This window comes from Alexandromys fortis, unplaced genomic scaffold, assembly GCF_014885135.2.
Source record: "Alexandromys fortis isolate MF-2015 unplaced genomic scaffold, M_Fortis_MF-2015_v1.1 scaffold_78, whole genome shotgun sequence".
Lineage (NCBI taxonomy): Eukaryota > Metazoa > Chordata > Mammalia > Rodentia > Cricetidae > Alexandromys > Alexandromys fortis.
The window spans coordinates 6746021-6757958 of NW_026067977.1; the positions used below are offsets into that span (position 1 = coordinate 6746021).

General features: G+C 47.6%; 1 protein-coding gene across 2 annotated transcripts in view; it reads left to right on the top strand.

Annotated features, from left to right (window-relative positions):
- Kcnd3 (potassium voltage-gated channel subfamily D member 3) overlaps positions 1–9830 on the top strand; it is a 228138-nt gene extending 218308 nt beyond the window's left edge. For both annotated transcript variants that reach the window (XM_050157555.1, XM_050157554.1), the window contains 5 exons: positions 676–777; positions 1108–1197; positions 2605–2661; positions 3717–3964; positions 4818–9830. In XM_050157555.1, coding sequence (XP_050013512.1) covers positions 676–777; positions 1108–1197; positions 2605–2661; positions 3717–3964; positions 4818–5019 — 699 coding nt within the window. In that variant the 3' untranslated portion in view covers positions 5020–9830. The remainder of the gene's footprint in view (positions 1–675; positions 778–1107; positions 1198–2604; positions 2662–3716; positions 3965–4817) is intronic.
- Positions 9831–11938: the final 2108 nt, after the last annotated feature.

Below are 11938 nucleotides of genomic sequence, written 5' to 3' on the forward strand. Positions count from 1 at the left end.
TGTGTGTGTGTGTTGTGTGTGTGTGCTACCCTGGTGAAAAATGCCAGGAGGACAGCAGACGTGTGTGTGTGTGTGTGTGTGTGTGTGTGTGTGTGTGTGTGTGTGCGCGCGTGTGCCACCCTAGTGACAAATGCCAGGAGACTGGCAGTCGAGGGAGTTAAGAGGTGTTGGCGGTGCGACTGCTCCCTTTGCTTTCTCTCGTAACTAACTGTTCTGTAGGAACCTATAGCACATGGAGAACCAACCACCCTGGAACCCAGGAGGGACTGAGAGCAGTTAGCACACAGTGTCCTCTAGGAACCCTACAGTCCTTAGAGATTAGAAGTAATAGAACGGCTCATGCCGTCATGCAATACCGAGTGGAAAATACCGGAAAAGCTTCAGGAGAAAGTCCTTGAAAATGTGGTATTTCTTCCACCAGGACTCACCCAGGCTGAAGATTTGTGAAGATTCCTAGAGCCCTGACCATGGCTAAACTGCAATAGTGGGCGCATAGGTCTCAGATCCATTCCAGGGTCTAGATACAGAGATGCATCAGACTAAGACAGGGGAGCTGTTATCCCTTCTTACATGATGCTAGGGAAAGCAGCCTCAGTGGGGCAGCTGTCGTCACTGGTTCCTCCGGGCTTCCTCTTCTTGTATCTTACTGCTTTTCTTATTGTCTGCCCATCACAGAAGGCCCGCCTTGCCCGGATCCGTGTGGCCAAAACAGGAAGTTCCAATGCCTACCTGCACAGCAAGCGCAATGGGCTCCTCAATGAAGCCCTGGAGCTGACGGTAAGTGTCCAGAAGACTGGGCGGAGGAGATAAACTAGAAATGGGCTTCTCTGCTCATCCACTCTCCCAGAAAGTGCCAGTTCAGACTCTGACAGAAACATGTCTCCAGGGTTCCCACAAACATAGTGCTCTCAAAGAATTACCACTGCTGCCCATAATCCAGCTGCTGCAAAGGGCCCCCAGACCCAGGCCAGCAGGTTTTATGGTGGCCCTAAGATTTGGCTTATCAAGAGTTTTCTCCTGCCCTCCTACCTTCTGTGAAGAAACAAAGAGGCTGAAGAGAGGGGAAGATACCAGCTTTATTCTTAGCCCTTCTTTCTGTCTCCCTAGGGCACCCCAGAAGAGGAGCACATGGGCAAGACCACCTCGCTCATTGAGAGCCAGCACCACCACTTGCTGCACTGCCTAGAAAAGACCACTGTGAGTGCCAGCCTCCTGCCCCCTCCTGCTTCACCCCTGACCTCCCAAGACTATATTCGCTTTGCTGTCCTAGGCCAGATAGTCAGTCTGTCCCCTTCCAGTGATCTGTAAACACCCCAGGGGGTGGGGCAAAGAGTGAGAGATCAACTGTGTCCTGCAGCTCTAGAGAAGAGGCCACTGCCATAGTCTTCCCATCCCCCCCCCCCACCAACAGCAGCTTGTGTCTTAACAACTAAGAGTTTTGTTTTTCATTCTCAGTTCTGATGGGCACCACCCAACAAGATTCAGGCTGAATTTACACAGGACAGTAGAGAAGAGGGAAGATTTTTGTTCCACCCCTGTAGCTGGGTTAAGGCGATCCGTGGGTCCCCTTGCGCGTGCATGAATGAAGGATGCAGTATACATATTCTTTAGCCAAGGGCATATCAGTCCCAGTCCCACTTAGTGACCTTGCGCTTTGGCAGGGAGTTCAGACTGTGAAAGGCTGATTGCTAAAGGAGATCGTGGCGGAGGGCGCCACAGCTGGAATGGGAATGATGCTTGTGCCTTACTGACAGCCTGAAAGGAAGGGGCAGGAGGGCCAACCCTGAACCCTTGGCAGAAGTGCCAGGAATCCTAGGGTGGGAGAAGTCAGAACAGAAATGCTAAAGTGAGCCTATTCCCTGATCCTTTCCAGAAGTTTCCTACTCAAAGAGCCTAGGGTCAGGGCTCGTCCTACCCTTGAAAGGAGCTTCCTGGTTTCTAGTAGCCCATAACCTGACCTCCCAGATGCTAGATTCCTCTTGCTCTGGGCCAAAAATGGACCCCATGGATGACCGTGGAAACCCAGTGAGATCTTCTAAATGCAAGCCCAGGTCCCAGCAACTATGGTCAAAAACCACGTATGCGTATCTCCCAAGGTTCTTCTAAAGACACCGAGCTTACCAGCGGGGTGACAGGGCCAGGCCCCACTGCCCTTTCCAAGTTGCATGTGCTGGGTGGAATGTGTACATTGAAAGGACATGGGTGGAAACACTGGGGTTTGGAGGGCTGGAATGTTGGCACTGGGGGACTGAGAGACGGAATGCTGGCCTTAAAGGGGTGGAATGCTGAATCCGAGGGAATGTTGGATTGGTTATAGGGACAGGATGTCGGAATGCTGGATTTGGGGGAAGGAATGTGGGATGTTGGGATAGGAAAGGAGGAGGAATGTTGGTATGGAAAGAGTGTACGTTGGGTTAAGCAGTCTCCTGTTGGAACCAAGGGATGAAATGTTGGGACAATGGGAAGCAGAATGCTGGGAACGAGGGCTGGAATGTTGACTTCGGAGGGTGGAATGCTGGGGTTGAGGAACTGAATGTCCAAACTGGAATGCTGGAATGTACAATCAATGGTGTTTCTATCTTCTGTTGGCATGTTGTCCTGTAGGGGTTATCCTATCTTGTGGATGATCCCCTGTTATCTGTACGAACCTCCACCATCAAGGTATCGCTTTATAAATTCAATTGTTCTCTCTAAATCTTGAGTCTGTGGATCTGCTCTGCTCACCCCTAGTCTGGTTTCTGCATGTGCTGCTGATCCTCCCTGGGCTTTTGCTGTCTCTGCTGCCACACCCAGTACCAGCTCAGGCTTCCAGTATCTCTGCACCCAAACTACCCAATTTCCTTTCCTATTCTTTCCTGGGACACCCCCAGGGGGTTAAAGGGGGGACAGTGGAACTCCAAGGTCAGTTTCCTCTGGAATGCCCGTATGCCACGCATCTCTCTGCTACCTCCTCGATTTCCTGGGAACTCTGGTATTGACCGCCAGGGGACATTCTCTGAACTCTGTCCTCGCACTTCTCTTGCTCCTCACACTGCCAGTGCCACAGGGTTCTGGGCACTTTGGTCAAGCAGCCATTTTTACATTGTTCGGGGCTTAGCTATAAGCTACCCTCATGGCCTACAGATCCAAAACCAATCATGTTCTTTCCCTAGCTTACATTTGACATAGGGAATCCTGAACTGCCAGGTAGTTAAGGATCCATATGCTATAATCAGGCAAAAAGAAGACAAAATTAGAAGAAATCTTATCCTTAGCAGCTTGGCCCCTTTGCAATCAAGAGCAATGCTCTCCCAATTCTGTGACTGGTCCAAACTTTTACAAACTTTTGTCAAGCCTGTAAGAGTCATCAGGTGTGCAAAGGTGACCTAGAAGACTCACAGTCAATGGCTTCAGAGCTTACTAAGAAAAATTTGGTCCTAGCTCTGATGATGCCACTCGGACCCTCCACGTCCTTTGTGTCCCTTCCGCTCAACCTGTAGATGGAGCACATGACACATGATTTAACAACCAAGTCCCTGCCCAGACTAATGGCCAGCGAGGCCAATTTGATTCTTTTGACATTGACACCTGTGGAAATGAAACCCCTCTCAAACATTTACCTGTAATCCAGGCATTTGGGGGTCCTCCATTACAGGCCCCAAACAGACAGGCAGTCATACAGGGACTGGGGCTCCCCCACCTCCCTTCTTTTTCACATCTTCTCCTTCCTCCCGCAGAACCACGAGTTTATCGACGAGCAGATGTTTGAGCAGAACTGCATGGAGAGCTCGATGCAAAACTACCCGTCCACCAGAAGCCCTTCTCTCTCCAGCCACTCCGGCCTCACCACCACCTGCTGCTCCCGGCGCAGTAAGAAGACCACACACCTGCCCAACTCCAACCTGCCGGCCACTCGCCTGCGCAGCATGCAAGAACTCAGCACGATCCACATCCAGGGCAGCGAGCAGCCCTCCCTCACCACCAGGTGGGTGGCTTCCAATCCCGACAGCCCCAAGGTCTTGCGTCATTCGCTTTCCAGAATTAAACAACCGCGTTAAAGCCTCAGGGATCCCCGCTAGGGATCCCCCCTTATCCACTGCATGGGGCCCCTCTGCTTTCCTCCCCCACCTTCCTTCTCGTGCTCTGAAGTTAATCCAAGGGTCTTCATGGGATATTAGATGGTACTGTTGCAGTTTAGCTCAAAGGTGGCTTTAGGTAGATGGGGGGAACTCAAAAAGAACCCAAAAATTGAAAAGATGGACTATGATCATTTTCCTAAGAAAATACTTTCCCCAAAGGTGTTACATATATGGCTTATCCCAGGTGGACTTTTCCTCGTCTCTGTTTATGGTTAAGCCATTTCCTGTTATTCTTTTAAAAAGTATTTATTTATTTTATATGCATTGATGTTTTGCCTGCATGTATGTCTGTGTGAGAGTGTCAGATCTTGGAGTTACAGACAGCTGTGAGCTGCCATATGGGTGCTGGGAATTGAACCTGGGTCCTTTGGAAGAGCAGCCAATGCAGTATTAACCGCTGAGCCACCTCTCCAGCCCCTCCTGTTATTCTTGATAAGTTGCAGAAAATTCGGGGAAAGCAACTGTTGTAACATCACAAGTGATAAGCCCCCGGGGACTGGGAAGAAGTACTACTATCCGATCACTTAGTAATTGTTAATAGTGATTAGGGTGATAATTATAAGCTGATTGTTAAAGGGAGACATACAGGGCCCTAGAGTTCCTTGACAGAGCATAGAGCAAAAGCAATGCAGGGGGTCAAGGGAGATTTGGGGCGCCCCCTAGCAGGAACCACCACCAACTCCCTCTTTTCTATCCCAGTCGTTCCAGCCTTAATTTGAAAGCAGACGATGGACTGAGACCAAACTGCAAAACATCCCAGATTACCACGGCCATCATCAGCATCCCCACGCCCCCGGCTCTAACCCCAGAGGGAGAAAGTCGGCCCCCTCCTGCCAGCCCAGGACCCAACACGAACATTCCTTCCATAGCCAGCAACGTTGTCAAGGTCTCTGCCTTGTAAAAACACCGGACAGAGGGCCCGAGGGGTTAGTGGGGAGTAAAGCGGGCCGGCATGTTAGTGGGTGGTCACTGAGACCACTCCCTCCCCCTTTCCCACTATTTCTGCCTGCCCCGTTACACCCCTCGCACCGAGACTTGTGCGTGGAAGGGAAAGGAAGCAGCAAAGGGGACCTGAGGCTCCCGCTGCTGGTGTGGACATAGCCCTGTGACATCGCATCTTGCTGGGGCCTGAGGAAGGGAGGGGGTGGGTAGGGAATAGGCCATTAGGGGGTGTAGGCCGCTTGCCTGGACAGGGCCTGGTAGGGGCACCTCAGACCAAATAACAGTCGTTTCTGAAGACCCCAGTGAGGAAAACACAAGACCAAGGGCGGCCCAGAGGCCGAGTCGTCACATGCAAACAGGAAGAAAATATAACACTGTGTACTCAGCACCTTTTTCAAGGATCTTAATGGATAATATTTATTCATGGGAAAAGGTGGAAAACAAAATCAATGGATTTTTGTGAAATGTTTTTCTCCATGGACCCAACACCTTTAAACCAAAACGATGCATTTTGTGAGGTTGGTTTTTATTTTTCTCCTTTTATAGCAAAAGCTTTTAGAGGCTCAAAGTCAGTTATTGCTGAGTTCCCTCCCCAGTCCCAGGAGGAGTGAGGTCACCTTTGCTGGGCCTTCACTGCCCAGCCGACCTGCACAGAGCTGTCCAGCAACCACACAGCAACCCTTCTGCTCCGTCCGTCCGTCTCCTTTGTCTCTGTACCTATCTGCTTCACCTTGGCTGTTTCTGTGTCCAACCATCTGTCTCACCGTGGACAGTAAAGCCTTCTCTGTCACTGCCAAGTACTGCAGACCTGCGCCTGGGAGTCAGGCCGAGCAAATGCAAATACGGAAAGGAAAGGAAGCCAAGTGGGGGGGGGGGGGAAGCTGAAGGGAGAGGTAAGTCTACCTTATGAACAGAGGTGCTTCCCTTGTGATTGGAAACACTTGTCTTTGCAGTTTGGGGGCAGGGGGTGGGGGTTATGGTCACGTGTATCACACTGGGTCTTGAAAACGGAAACAGCAACTTCAGAAAGCAGTCGTCTCTGCTATACCCTGGTGAAGACAGAAGCACCAAGGCTCCCAGCTGCCAGAGCTCCAGGGCACCTTGTTACGTAGGTACGTACCCTCCTTTAGGGTCCACCGAAAAGCCCATGCAAGCTGCCGAGAGGCTCCGCAAGCATCCTCAAGTAAGGACGATGGACTTACCGCCCGAGGCAGTGCCTATATGAAGGGCATGAAGGGTAAGCGTATGTGCCTCCTGAGGGATGTTTCAAAGCAAGAAAGCAAGCAAGAGGCTCCAGATGACTCTTTCCTGGTCTGAGAGGCCCTGAGGTCCAAGTCCTCTTCGGGCATCATCTCTGAAGACAGCCCAAGTGGGAACACCGATGGCCTCCATACGAGAGTGGGGATTACTTCTTGAAAATGTCGAAAATATGTTTGCTCAAGTTATTTACATGGTAGTGGGCCTGGGAACAGTATTTCTGGAATCTAATCATTTTCACCACTTAACAGTGGAGCAGGTGAGCCTCGGGTTAGTGACAAGGGCCCCTTCCTGCCCTCCCAACCCCAACTATTTTGCTGCGATCTCTGAAGCCTAGGATCTGAGGCACGTGAGCTGCTTAGGAACTTCTTGTCCATTCTACAGTTCACAAATGAGCTGTTCATTAGCAAGTCAAAACTCTCTCTGCCCAGTACAGCTGTCGAGATGAGTTTTACTAGCCAAGGGCCTGAAAGCACCCGGCGGGGCTTCTATGGCCTCAGCTCCAGTGACCCTGTACACAGAGGAGTCCGGGTGTTTTGAGGTGGTACCAAACGAGAAAGTGGTCAGAAAGGCGGAAGAAAAGTGCCCTTCTCTCCATCTCCGTCTCCCCGTCCCATCTTCAGTGGCTCCTGCCAGTCCTTTCTCTAGATCTCGCCTCAGGATCTCACCTTATCACGGAATGGAGCTATTCTCGCGATCCAGTAATTCCATCAGCCAAGGCAGAGAGCCAAGCTGGACCCAGTTTTGGCAGATACGCAAAGAACTAGAAAGGGATCTTCATTTTGATGAATGGACCATGGGACAAAGGAACGTCTAGGTGCAAGCGACATCGAGTGGGATAAGGATACAGTTTAAAAGGAACACTGATGTTTCCACATGCAAGCCACCGTTCTATTTAAGAGCAAGTCATTGCAGGGCTAAGGATGACGACTCAACCAAGGATCTCCTTGTCACTTGGGCAGTGCACCAACATAGCACGTTATGGTTCTCATGAAAAGAAATATATTTTAAAAACTGTGTCCCCCCCAAATTCCATTTTTATTGACTTGAGCGAACTGAATGTTTGTGTTGCTTCTATTTCATTTCCAAAGCCCGTATCATGCCAGTTCCACCTGCCCCCTCAAAAAATCATTAGACCATCTTCATTTTCCTTCCCCCATTGCAGTCTTGGCAGGGGGTAAGGGACCCAGCTCACATGTGTTCAAAGGTATCAACCCAGGAAAACAGCTCACAGCCATGTACCTCCTAAAAGGTATTTGTGATCAAGTACAGGGGCAAAAGTGTGCTGGATCAGTTTAGTAAGTCTGGCTCACCAGCTAGTAAGAGAAGAACCAGAATTATCAGAATCTTCTAGAGACCAATAGCTTTCTGGTGCAATTGACTCCTGGTGCACAAACCATGTTAGAATAACCGAAAATTCCCCAAACCACCACTCTATAAAATCCTGCTTAGCACTGGGGGAAGAGGGTATCAAAAAGACAAATACAAAAAGCCCAAGACTACATTCAAATAATAAATGGGAATACTTTGGAAAATGTAATATTGGGTACACCAGACCTAGGGAAGATTAAACAGTCGCTAATTCATTTTACAGTGTAAAAAGCTGAGGCCCAGAGAACTTGACTCGCTTAAGGTAAGGTAGTCATTTAAGGATAGACTAGGGACCAGAGCACAAGACCCTTGGCCACTAGTCTAATGTGCTTTTGTTTTGTTTTGGGTTTTTGTTGTTGTTGTTGTTTTAACACACCCTTTGCCTCGCGGAGTTGATATGTTGAGGAAGGTCCATCAAAGATGCCATGACGTAACTAGAGACACTCCTGTGTACATGTCAACACTTGATGGAAATCACCTGACTATACTAATACACATTATAGACATGAAAGCGGCCGTTTCTTGGGTAGAGCAAGCCACAGGTGTTCAAGTCTATAAGAAACAGGTGAAAAGGGAAGTCCGAGATTTTTCAGGCAAATGCTCGATCTTCTCAATGAAGAGGAGGCTTGGACAATGACCTTTCAGAGCACACCTTCCCATCGCTTCTCGCCGCATCTGTGAAGGTAGTCAACCTAGGAAATCCTTGATTCGGAGAAAGAAATGGACACAAAACTGAATGACTCCTCCTAGGTTTCATGGCACGTCAGTGGCAGAATTATGATGATCCAGGACCCAGGCATCATGTCCTGGGGGTGTCTTCTATATCCCGCTCCATGGCCCTAAGGTTTGCTCATATTTTTAAAAGCTGGGTTTCAAGGGTGGCGATTAGGGGAGCCATTCCTGAAGTAGCAGGACCTCCTGAAACAGACCATTATTTCTTCCGAATGCCCATTTTTCCTAAGTAGTCTCAAGCTCAGGACGAATTGTACAGAACCCCTTTCAAAAGACCAGTAGATATTCTTAACAACTGAACATTATTAGTCTACGACCACATCATTTGATCAGATGTTAATGGGGACAGCAAATGATCCGTGATTCACAAAAGCCACATACAGAACTGCTGAGGATGTTAGACAGTTTGCTTCTCTTCCCTGCAGTTCGGGATCAAGTCATTTTCTTATCAGAATGCAGGTTGGAAAAGTACCTGGGAGCTTTATATGCCTAGATCGTTTTCCTTGTCTTTTTAAAAATAGCAGTAGTGATTGAAATTGAGCTAGCATTAGATTTGAAATTATTAATGGATTCTAGTGATTCAGGCTCCCTCACTTCAATTACTAGGTAACTAAGTAAGGCAGAAGGATCCCAGTACCATTCACTGGGAGTAATAGCTTCCCTTTCATGCTAGTTGGCATGGTAACCATCGTACGAGGAACATGAGACTTTTATTTTTTCCTCTAATTTCCTAATTCTCATCACTTGCAAAGCTTTAAAATGGGACAAAGGAAAAACAATGTCGTGACCCATGACACATGGAGCCCAAACAGCATCATGAAAAGCATCAGAACCAAGACAAAGTGGCTTTGAAAAAGGAAATGGCTTTTTAAAGGGGTTCCTTATGGGTCTTGTTTTTTATTCAGGATATTCTGTGTTTTCTCATCAAATGTGGGAATGCCATTTCTCTTAGCAGGTTACTTAAACTATGCTGGCTGATGACACATTGGCCAGTGCAGGGCACTGACCCAAGTCCTGGGGGACTCCTTGGACCAAGGGACTATTTTACAAGCCAGGGAGGTGGGAGGGGTGGTATATTTTTGATAACCAGACATTCCAATGTTTTCCTTAGAGGTCATGAGCTCCCATTAATGTTCTCGTGAGCAACATCAAGTGTGTTCTTTTCTATTTTCGTATAATTACTGGGCTTTGCTTAACAACATCACAATGGCAAAGAAATATACTGTATAAAACTGCAGGAAGACAAATGTGAAAACTTTCTGTGGGGGAAGAAAAAGCTCTTAAGTTTCTTGTCTTCTTTTGAAACCGTAGTGCATATGTTATAACATGTATATCATTTACAGTATCAAGTCCTGTGCCACGGCTGTACCTGATGTATCCAATCTGGATTAAACAAACTATGTGCCACAAGCCTTGGAGTGGGGCAGTTTCTTTTAAAACCAGTTCTTTCTCTTCCAAAACCACAGCCTTCCATCAGGAAGCTTTCTATCCTGCTAGAGCAATGACATAATCTTACGGGTAAAGGCCTCGTCTAACCTGCCCCATCTCCTTCTACATAAGCAATTCCCCTGCTTCCTGGACTTTGCCTGTCTACATGCGCTAGGCAGGTTCTGTTTTAACAGTGGAACACTGGATTGAATTTGCCTATCGCTCCCTCTTAAGGGCCAATTACTAAACAAAAATCTGTCTTTATACATCAGCATTGGTTCTGCTGAGGCCTCCTCTGGTCTTGCTCCACTGAGACCAAGGTCTGAAACAAACCACATACGTGCGTGACACACACACACTCAACAGTAAATGCTATAGAGAATAAAAGTCTTGACAGGCAAGAGGAGCACAGCTGGGTTTGTCACATATTGTGACTTCACATCTGTCACTTTTTACTTCTTCCTTTCAGTTCCTTTCTTGACTTTGAAGGGGGTGTGGGCAGGATTAAGTACCCCTCAAGATCTAACCTTAACCATTCCGTTCGTGTGAGAGAAGCATTTTCATGGTCTGACATGCAACAGCACAAAATGAAATCCTTCTCATTCTCCAAAACCACCAGATCCCAACCACTGACAACAGTAAAAGAAAGGGGAAGCATACACAGTATGTTCCCGTCCAGGTCAAGTCCGGAATTCACCGTAAGCACTGCTGCTCACATCCTTTCTACCCACTAGGTGTCACTAAAGACCCACAGCTCAAATAATCCTGCACTCCAACGCTGCCTGCATTCAGTTTTCTTTTTCATTACTAAACAGTGTGTGACGCCTTTGCAGGTTTGATGCTGAGCTTTGATTCCCAGATTTACAACGTAAAAGGAGAGAACTGACTCCTGTTATCTTCTGACCTCTACCCATGTACCATGACATGCAGGAGTACACACACACACACAAAAAAAAAATGTAATAAAATTGTTTTCTCACTATGTAGTTCTGTCCTGGAACTATGTAGACCAGGCTGGCCTCGAACTCAGAGACCCACCTGAACCTGCATCCTGAGTGTTGGGATTAAAGGGGTGTCCAACTGTGCCCAGCTCCTAATAAAACTTTAAAAGCACTAAATGTCAAGTCGTACATATGCATTTGTTCAAAAGATACAAAACAAACAAACAAACGCATTCTGCCTTAAGACAAGATCTTTGTGATGGGCATGTCAACAATAGCCATGAAAAAATGTAAATTATTTTATATTTCAAGGGAAATGGGAAAAGCCCTCAAAAATTTCTGTTCTGAATCATTCCTCCTCTTCGTCATTACCCACAGTACAATCATTCTTCAATTCTTCAATTACTTTTGGTGTTCTGGGACTGAAATTTACCTTAAAGACACATGCTCTTATAAATAAAGAAGTAATTTGCATTCTTAGAATTATCCAGAGCGGAGGGTTAGAGAGATGGCTCAGTGGTTAAAAGCACTAGCTGCTTGCTCTTTAGAAGACCAAAGTTTTGTTCCCAGCTGTCGACAGAGGTTTCTGTCTCACCTGGTCCCGCAGCCATTCAGTCACACAGAAACATACAGAGGTCTACATTAATCATAAACTGGTTGGCCTATTAGCTCAGGCTTCTTATTAACTAATTCTTACATCTTTAATTAGCCCATTATTCTTGTCTATATTAGCCACGTGGCATGGTACCTTTTATTAGCGAGGCATTCTCATCTTGCTCCCTCTGTCTGGCTTCCTCTGTCACAACTGCAAACTGACTCTTTCTTCTTCCCAGAGTCCTCTTGTTCTCACTACCCCATCTATACATCCTGCCTGGCTACTGGCCAATCAGCATTTTATTAAGATAATACAAGTGACAGGATAAAAGACCACTGCCCCCCCCCCCACACGCACAGCAAGCCACGCACGGGGTGGCGGATGGCCTTCCAATTTCACCTCTGCACTACCACTACCTGGAATGGAAACAGCTCCCACTTCCCCAGTTCCAGCCCATGGATACCAAGTCCTTCAGCGCCTTCATGAAGATGCATAAGCTCACTTTCAAAGTGCCCCAAGTTTCTCAAGTTTTAATTCATATACTTGCTATTGGA